At 35.5% G+C, this 10,000-nt stretch overlaps 1 protein-coding gene across 6 annotated transcripts in view; it reads left to right on the top strand.

The window, feature by feature from the left end:
* LOC135205494 (uncharacterized) overlaps positions 1–10,000 on the top strand; it is a 162,874-nt gene that overhangs the window by 127,430 nt on the left and 25,444 nt on the right. For all 6 annotated transcript variants that reach the window (XM_064236215.1, XM_064236217.1, XM_064236216.1 and 3 more), the window contains one exon: positions 9,378–9,522. In XM_064236215.1, coding sequence (XP_064092285.1) covers positions 9,378–9,522 — 145 coding nt within the window. The remainder of the gene's footprint in view (positions 1–9,377; positions 9,523–10,000) is intronic.

The following is a 10,000-nucleotide window of genomic DNA, read 5'->3' as shown; positions in this document are numbered from 1 at the left end:
GAGAGAGAGAGAGAGAGAGAGAGAGAGAGAAGGGGGTTGGGAGGGGCGGGCGGGAATGAATGAGTCTGTCTGGAATTTTGTGTGTGTGTGGTTGGTAATTGCTGTTCGTAGTGCTAATTATTTTTCTCTCTCTCTCTCTCGTCTCTCTCTCTCATCCTCTCTCTCTCTCCTCTCTATCTGTCTATATATATATATATATATATATATATATATATATATATATATAGTAGATAGATAGAGAGAGAGAGAGAGAGAGAGAGAGAGAGAGAGTACATACATATATGCATAAATTCATAAACATACAACCAATATATATATATATATATATATATATATATATATATATATATATATATATATATATATATATATATATTATATATATGTGTTTTTTTCTCTCTCACAATATATATATATATATATTATATATATATATATAATATATATATATATATATATATTCATATGCTTGTTTTGTGTGAGTATGTATTATTGTGTATGTGTGTGCGTATTTGTGAGTGTGAAATTTACATACCATAGGTACACATCTTATAACGTACAACCACGTGCACCTACTTGTAGCGACCATATTTTATTTCTTACTAATTATTCACAGTAAAACGTTATTCATTGTTGACAGCATTAAGAGAGTTCCTTCTATGAATATAGGGAACTTAATTCCTTCTCAGTCACAAAAATGGACCAGAGTCTGATAAGCAAAAAGCTGAATGGGGAATGTCAGCAAGAGTAAGGCACTGAGGTCTCAAGGATTTCTAGAAGATGGGGCCATGATAGTGAGGAAGGGAAAGTGTGGAATGCAGTAAGGTCTCTGCAGAAGGTCCGGAGGAGAGGAAGGGTGTCAGTGGATCGCATGGTTGGAATGTGAAGGAATTGTTGAGCCTTATATCCTTTATGGAAGTGAAGTGTACAATCTGCCAAAATGCGTCCCATGACCTCAGTTTTATGAAGAAAATTTTTTCCCATAAATTTGCATAAGACACTAAATCGAAAATGTTACTAAGAGACATATTAGCTAAGGAAGCTGGCTAAAGCTAAATTCCCTTTTACTGTAATAAGACGACGAAATTCAATCAAGAACTTTCCTTGACCCAGCACTCGAATACCCCATTCCTTCCGGTAAGCGGAATCTCTGTCCAATTCCTAATTCCCATTCCGAATCGAACGATAATCTGGGGAACGCCGACAGTGGATAATTATTGAGCAGACTTGTTCTCACGGTATAGTTTCATAATAATGAATAATCCTCTCCTTCTCCTTCTCCTTCTTCTTCTTCTTCTTCTTCTCCCGGAGGTAATTTCATCGGCGAGATGTGCCGTCATTACCGCTTTAGGAGGGAATTCAAATGCTTCATGAGGATGTGACTGCCATCAAGTGATTTGCTTTGCTTCCTTCTTCAAGTGGGTTTTGAACTCTCTCTCTCTCTCTCTCTCTCTCTCTCTCTCTCTCTCTCTCTCTCTAGTATCGGTGTAATTTTGGTACATTAAAGTATGTATTCCTACGACATTTAAATGAAGTTTGTAAGGAATATATATATATATATATATATATATATATATATATATATATATATATATATATATATATATATATATGTATATATATATATATATATATATATATATATATATATATATATATATATATATGTGTGTGTGTGTGTGTATGTTTGTGGACACGATTTCCTCCCTAAGTAAAAGATGCGAACATACAAGAGTTATGCAAAATTGCATTGTCTAGACGCCTGCGTTTCGCAAAACAAATACCGCTTTGTTTAAAGGTTTCCATTCCATTTACAAAAAAAAAAAAAAAAAAAAAAGATGAAGACAAATCTTGCTTCATAAATGTTTGAATTTCGTTTACAAATTAAAACAAGTAAAAAATGCGTCGAAGTTTTTTCGGCGCAATCGAATTTTCTGTACAGCGTATAAAGCTGTATGAAACTCTCAGCCACTGACCTATTAGTGCCAGACGCACGATCATCGCTAACTTTAGCCTTTAAAAAAAATAAAAACTACTGAAGCTAGAGAGCTGCAATTTGGTATGGTTGATGATTGGAGGGTAGATGATCGATATAACAATTTGCAGCCCTCTAGCCTCAGTAGATTTAAGATCCGAGGGGGGACAGAAAAAGTGGGGATGGACAGACAAAGCCGTCACAATAGTTTTCTTTTACAGAAAACTAAAAATAATGAAAAAAAAACGAAGATAACCCCTGCTTCACTAAAAGTTTTAGTTTCGTTCACAGGTTAAAAAAAGAAAAAAAAGAAAAGAAAAAAGATAAAGGCCAAAGTTGTACAACAGAAAAAGCCAGACAGACAGGGCCAGGATATCTTCATGCAAGGCCTCCACTGCAGTGTACACAACACAACCCGGCAACAAAATGCTACCTTGCCCGGGAGCCAATCTGTACCTGTTCTCACCACGCATACTAAACGGAGGTTGTTCTGGAACTTTGCTAATGCAATAAATTCAAGGTTTTTCCCCTTAATTGTGGAGGTCTCGCGGGAAAGGTAGGTGACCTTTTTGGACCTCTGTCTGTCTGTCTGTCTGCCATTAAGCGTGATTCAATGTAGTTCACCCGTTGGGTACTATAGCTGGTTCAATTAAGGTAGATTCCTGGATGAGCCGTATGTTCTACGAAACGTTTGTTTGGCGGCCGCTGATTGGCTGGGAGTTTCGTAGGCATAGGGCTCATCCAAGAATATACCATAAGTGAACCAGCTATAGTTCGTCAATGAGCCTCAAGCGGTGAACTGTAGGCTTAACCTCGGGTTCTTTGCATTGAATTGAATATAGAATTGAGGCCAAAGGCCTAGCACTGGGAACTGTGAGGTCATTCAGTGCTGAAATGGAAATTGACAGTAACAGGTTTGAAAGGTGTAACAGGAGGAAAACCTCGCAGTTGCAATATGAAACAATTGTTAGAAGAGGATGGACAGTAAGATGGAAGAAAGAGAATATTAAAAGAGGTACAGTTAAAGGAATGAAAGTGGCTACACCTAGGGGCCGAAGGCACGTTGCAAAGAACCTTAAGTAATGCCTACAGTGCACCACATGAGGTCCATTGACGGCACTACTCCCTACGGGGTCCCGGGTTCTTTGCGGCGTCCCTTTGGCAAGTAGATATAACCCTTTCCATTCCTATTATTGTAAATTACTGTACCTCCGTTCATAGTATTTTTCTTCTATCTTACTTTCTGCAACCTTCTAACAATTGTTTCGTTGTGAAACTGCGAGGTTCTCCTCCTTTTGCACCTTTAGAAGCTTTATACTCTCAAATTTCCTTTCATCATAGGCCCCAGCGCTTGGCCTTTGGCCTAAATTTCGTATTCAGTTTCTTTAATGTAGTTCACCTTAAGTTATCGAAGTGGTTATGGAAAATCACTACGAATCTTTTCGTACTAGATTCAAAGTACATTGTTTCTCGCCCCCACTACGCGCGACCCTTTGTCTCCTTGGGAGGGCTTTAGAATTTTCATGAACGAGGTATACTTTTTCTCTCTTTTCTCTCTCACTTTTTCTCTCTTTTCTCTCATGTCGTAACACAAGGGCTAAATTTATATTCGACGCTTTCGACAAAGCTTTTCAAATTTCTCGAAAATGAATGCCTTCACCTGAAGACTGGGTGTGCTCTCATTTTCTTCACCGCGGATTCAGGAATGCCAAGAACTAACAGAAAGGGAGTCAATGCTGAATTTAAACGATCTCTTTGACTGAAAAATCACCAGATGTATTTCGTCTAGTTTATTTCGTTTGGCTTCGGCAAAAGACTAAGAAAAAAAAAAGGATTCAGTATTTGCTTACGTAAGATCTTCGTCCCTTTACCAAATTCAGCTCTTCCCTTTGAAGTGTACAAGGATCTACAAAGCTGGGTATTGCTGGTGTGTCTGTTTTGCCTCTCTCTCTCTCTCTCTCTCTCTCTCTCTCTCTCTCTCTCTCTCTTCTTCTTCACCCTCTCTCCTTCTTCTTCTTCTTGTAATCCGCTAAGCTCCACCTCCTTATACCGTTGTTGCTGCCTTCTTTTGTTTTCTGCTAAAGCGCTAACTTCCCCCGCTGACATTGCTGCTTTCTACAATGGCTTCAGTTACGAGCGTCGATGCTGTTTGCTAGCTATTACCGTCGGCTGCTATAGCCTTCGCTGTTATTGTTGCTTAAATGTGCTTTCATTACAGTAGTGCTCACGACAAGAATGAGATGTAATCCTCCTAATATGGAGGCATTAGAAACCAGGGGGTGGGATAGGGGACGAGGTGAGTGATGGAAAGAGCCCACGCGAACATATAGCTCCCTTAAGGACAAGTCGACACGGCCGTTAGTTTTGAAACGGCATCCTATGTTTCCGCGAATTACCCTTTTTACATAATGAACTAGGCCGTGCCTCCTGACGGCGCGGGATTTTCGTGTCCTTATGAAGTAATTGGGCTCACTGTGTTTTTAACATAAGGGCGAGGAGCCTTCATATTTAATGAGGACCTACACCCTAGTTTTCAGGGCGGCGGGGATTCGTAGGTTTGAAGGCCTAAAGGGAGAAAAGGCTTCTTGTTTAAATTTATCGCTCCAGGGATATGTGTGTGTGTGTGTGTGTTTTAAGTGGAGGCTGTCAAAAAAAGTGTGCGTTTAAGTGAGCAGCGTCTGGAAATCTTTTAAATTTATGATGTTAAATTCATTGTACCAGAGGTACACGTGTTACTAAAAGAAATTCTCCAGGAATGTGTGCTATTAAATGAAATTACCCATAGATACATGTCATTAACAGAAATTCTCCAGGATACGTGAAATTAAAAGTTCTCCAGGGATATTTGTTTTTAAAAGAAATTCTCCAAAGATGCGTGCTATTAAATGAAATTGCCCAGAGATACGTGTTACTAAAAGAAATTCTCCAGGGATATTTGTTTTAAAAAGAAATTCTCCAGGGATGCGTGAAATTAAATGAAAACCTCCAGGGATACGTGACACTAAAAGAAATTCTCCAGAGATGCGTGAAATTCAAAGAAATTCTCCAGGGATAATTGTTATTAAGTGAAATTCTCCAGGGATGTGTGCTATTAAATGAAATTACCTAGGAATACATGTTATTCGAAAAAATTCTCCAGGGATACTTGAAATTAAATTATATTCTCCAGTGTTATCAAATAAATTCTCCAGGGATATGTACTATTAAAGGAAATTCTCCAGGGACATGTGTTATCAAGATATATTCTCCAGGGACACGTGTAGTTAAATTAAATTCTCCAGGAATACGTATTATTTTGAAATTCTCCAGGGATACGAGAAATTAAATATTCTTCAGGGTATGTGTTATTAAGATAAATTCTCCATGTATGCTTGTAATCAAATGAAATCTCTAGTGCTACGTGTAATTAAATGAATTCTCCGGGGAAGCGTGTAATTAAATTATATTCTACAGGGATACTTGTTATTAAATTCATTCTACAGGGACACGTGTAATTAAATTATATTTCCCAGGGATACTTATAATTAAATGTATTCTCCAGGGATATGTGTGATTAAATGAATTCTTCAAGGTACGTGTATTTAACTAAATTCTCCAGGTTACGTGTAATTAAATTATTCTCCAGGGTATGTGTAATTAAGTAACTTCTCTGGGGTATGTGTAAGTAAATTAATTCTCCAGGGCACATGCAATTAACTAAATTCTCCAGGGTACGCATAATTAAATTAATTCTCCAGGGCACGTATAATTAACTAAATTCTCCAGGTACGTGTAAATAGATTAATTCTCCTGGGCACGTCTAATTAACTAAACTCTTCAGGATACATGTAATTAAATTAATTCTCCTGGCACGTGTAATTAACTAAACTCTTCAGGGTACATGTAATTAAATTAATTCTCCAGGGATACTTGTTATTAAATGAAATGCTCCAGGGATATGGGTTATTAAATTAATCATTCTCCGTGGTATGTGTAATTAGATGAATTCTCCAGGGATACGTCAGTTAAATTAATTCTCCAGGGCACGTGTAATTAAATTCTCCAAGGATACGTGTAATTAACTGATTCTCCAAGGGACGTGTTATTAAGTTAATTCTCCAGGGTACGTGTAATTAGATTAAATCCCCAGGGTACGTGTAATTAAATTAATTCTCCTAGGAACGTGTAATTAAATGAATTCTCCAGAGTACGTGTAATTAACTCAATTCTCCGCGAATACGTACATGTAAATGAAGCTTTCGGGAGAGCCTGCTTTAAATATAATAAGCGCATTTCGGTGAAGAGTGCGTGTGTGTGTGTGTGTGTGTGTGTAGATTTCTTATTATAGTAGGTTTTAAATCTATGGTGAATGATTTCCTGAATTTATATTTATTTATAAATTCATAAAATGGCTAGAAATTTTCAGTATATTTTATTATTATTATTATTATTAGTTCAGTAAAGCTAGAGTAACACATTTTTTCTTTATACAACCGATGTTATGTAGGCAGATTTTCAAAACACGTAGAAATAAAAAATTCAACGGAAACGCCACAGTGCAAAAACCAATCAATGAACTCTTGATAAAGACGGAAGAGAAAAAGTAGAAATGATATTAAAAACACAAGGCAGAAATATAAACACCAACAGTATAAACAGAAAGCTGGGGCAGTATTTGTGTTTGATGAGTAAACTCGACATTCACAGAGTACAGTTTGTGTGTTTGTATTGACAAACTGATGTTTGTCACGGAAATGCGTAATTTCCCTGGTTCATTTTCTCGTCCTTTTTTTGTGGGGAATATGTCACTCGTGATATTTCGTGTTTTTTTTTTATCAACAACAACAACACACACATATATATATATTTATATATATATATATATATATATATATATATATATATATATATATATATATATATATATATATATATATATATATATATATGCACACACACCTCACGTGTACGTCCTGAATTCCTGGTGCCGTGGTTCGAGCCCATAAGGCGACGATTTTCTTATCGAAAAAAAAAAATCCCCTTCGGTTAACATATATGAAAATATATTAATTCAGAGGTAGGGCGAATTAGATATTAAAAGACGTTTGTAGCTTAATGCATGTATATAAATCTCAGTGATGTGATATAAATCATATATATATATATATATATATATATATATATATATATATATATATATATATATATATATATATTATATATATATGCACATGCTAATCGCGAACCTTAATTCTGACTGATTGTTTCTCAGTTCTGAATAAATTTCGTCCTGCAACTCATCACTTTATGAACATTTCCACAATCTGATGTAAATAACTTCCGGTTCAACAGTCATTTATAATTGCAGTAATTGGAAAGAATCTACGCGAATAAAAATGAATTTGATGCTCCCTTGATCATAGGCACAAGGTAACTCAACCCTGTGATGTGTATATAACTTACTTTGGTGGACGTTTACTTTCACGTTAAAAAAAATATATTCACATATTTCTCTGGTTGTTTAATTTCGCGTTCACATTTTTGCCCCCCACTTCCGCTAGAATTTAATGGGGATGAAATTGCGCTTTTCGCTTCTCGATTTGAAGTGAACTGTCATGATGGCTCGGTAGCTACACCCTTGAGGCCATTTTTTGAAATCCTTGTTGCTTAAAGGCTTATTTCTACCATACATTATCGAGATCAACATCTTCAGCTGAAATTCTCACAGTTACTGTGTTAGTGATCTCTCATTGAGCTTCAGATCTATGAGAAAAGACTCTAAATAACTGAGAACATATTGGGATGAGAGTTCTGCTCTCTTTTATACTGTGTGTATTATGTTTCTGTGTTTCATCATTAATGTTGGCAAATGAAACTAAATGTTTTCCATACTTTTGGGTGGTCCTTAAGGACTATCTTTCCGATTTGCCAAAACTTCCCTCCTTTTTCATTCTTCATTTTATCCTCTACATTCTAACTTTATTCCTATCACATTCTGGGCTAGAGACAGGCACCAGGTTTGCCGGTCCAAATGTCCTTCAAACTGAAGTAAATATAATTCGTGATAATTCGCAATGACCTCGAGGACTTCTTGCTTGTCATTCTCCATTCATTCCTATCTCATTCCGGCCTGGACTACAAAAAGGGCTCAAAATTTGCCCGTTCAGTTGTCCTTTGCACTAAAAAAAAAAAAAAAAAAAAAAAAAAAGGCGTGATCCGAACTCTAGCTTACTCAGGGCACGTGCTGAAATCTATGACCAAATAGAGCGTTGTTTCACCAATGAAAATTAAATTAAATACGTTGTAGTTTACAAGAAATAATTTTTCTCCACTGTTTAACATGCACATTTATTTTGTTACACTTACATTCTAATAAATAAGTAACAAATACCTTATCCCCGAAATTCCGTATCCTAACTCACGCCGAAACAACCTTTTCAGACCTTTTTTACTCCTACATAGATAAATAACAAATACCTTATCCAAAAATTCCTGTATCTTTAACTCAACGCGAAACACCTTTTTTAGACCTTTTTAGGCTCTTCCACAGGGCTTTCCTATACCTCCAACAACAACAACAACAACAGCAGAAACAACAACAACAAAGTAGTGTGTAGGCTCACTCCCCGAGTAAGCAAAAAAATGTAATTTCACAATGAATCTTCTCCTTTCACTGTAACCTCAAGAATTTCCTTCCTTTTCATTCTTCGTATATCCATTTCATTCTCATTATCATCCCGTCTCATCCCGCCCTGGGCTAGAAAAAGGCACCAAATTCCAGATTCGCCCGTCTAAATATCCTTTAAACCGAAAAAAGAAGAAAAAATACACACACACACACACATATATATATATATATATGTATATATATATCCTATATATATATATATATATATATATATATATATATATATATATATATATATATATATAAATCTATACTATATCTATATATATATATATATAATGATATATATATATATATATTATATATATATATATATATATATATATATATATATATCAAATGCCCTTTGATATCTAATTCGCTCTACCCCGGAATTAATAATATATATATATATTAACCGAAGGGGAATTTTTTAGTCGATAAGAAATTCGTCGGCGGTATGGTCTAAGGCTTCCCTGTGCGTCCTGAATTTGTTGGTTCGATGGTTCGCGCCCGTGAGCCGACGAATTTCTCATCGACTAAAAAAAAATCCCCCTTCGGTTACCATATATGAAAATATAGTAATTCCGAGGTAGAGCGAATTAGATATTAAAGGACGTTTGTAGCCCGATGTATGTATATGAATCACGGTAATGTGATATGACATATATATATATATATATATATATATATATATATATATATATATATATATATATATATATATGTTATAATTTCATTCCTCTCCCTCCGCAGTGACCTCGAAATCCGGTACAGCGTGGCCGCCGAGACGAGGAACAATTTGGTAGCAGCTGGTCAAAATATCTCGGGCGCTCAGAGGTACCTCGACAACGTGACCTTCCCCTACTGCGCTCCCAGCGAGGTCGAGACCCTCAACAAAGTAAGTGCCTTCTTCCTGTGACCTTTGACCTTTGATGACCTCCCCTCACACCCCTAGACCCGAAATACGTCCATTGGAGAGCGTATTTTCAGATTAATGAATAATTGTTTTTAATGATGGATTTGTTTATTTAGTTTTATTTGTTATCATTGTTTTTCAGGAATTATTCTAAATGCCGTGAAATTCCATTATTTTGTGTGGTGGTTTTCTTACGTTAAATTGTTAGGGATAGAATCTTCTAGCATTTAGGCGTGTAAATGATAATAATAATAATCAATAATAAAATAACTAATAATAATAATCAATAATTAATAATAATAATAATAATGGACCAATTTATGATGATAATAGAGGAAACTTGTTTTAAGTGGAACCCTACTACTAAAGGATAATAATAATAATAATAATAATAATAATAATAATAATTGAAGTGTAATCTCATTCAAAAACGGCTTTTGATGATAATATTAATAACGTC

Source organism: Macrobrachium nipponense, chromosome 24, assembly GCF_015104395.2.
Source record: "Macrobrachium nipponense isolate FS-2020 chromosome 24, ASM1510439v2, whole genome shotgun sequence".
NCBI classification, from domain to species: Eukaryota; Metazoa; Arthropoda; class Malacostraca; order Decapoda; family Palaemonidae; genus Macrobrachium; species Macrobrachium nipponense.
This window is presented reverse-complemented; position numbering and strand designations above follow the sequence as displayed.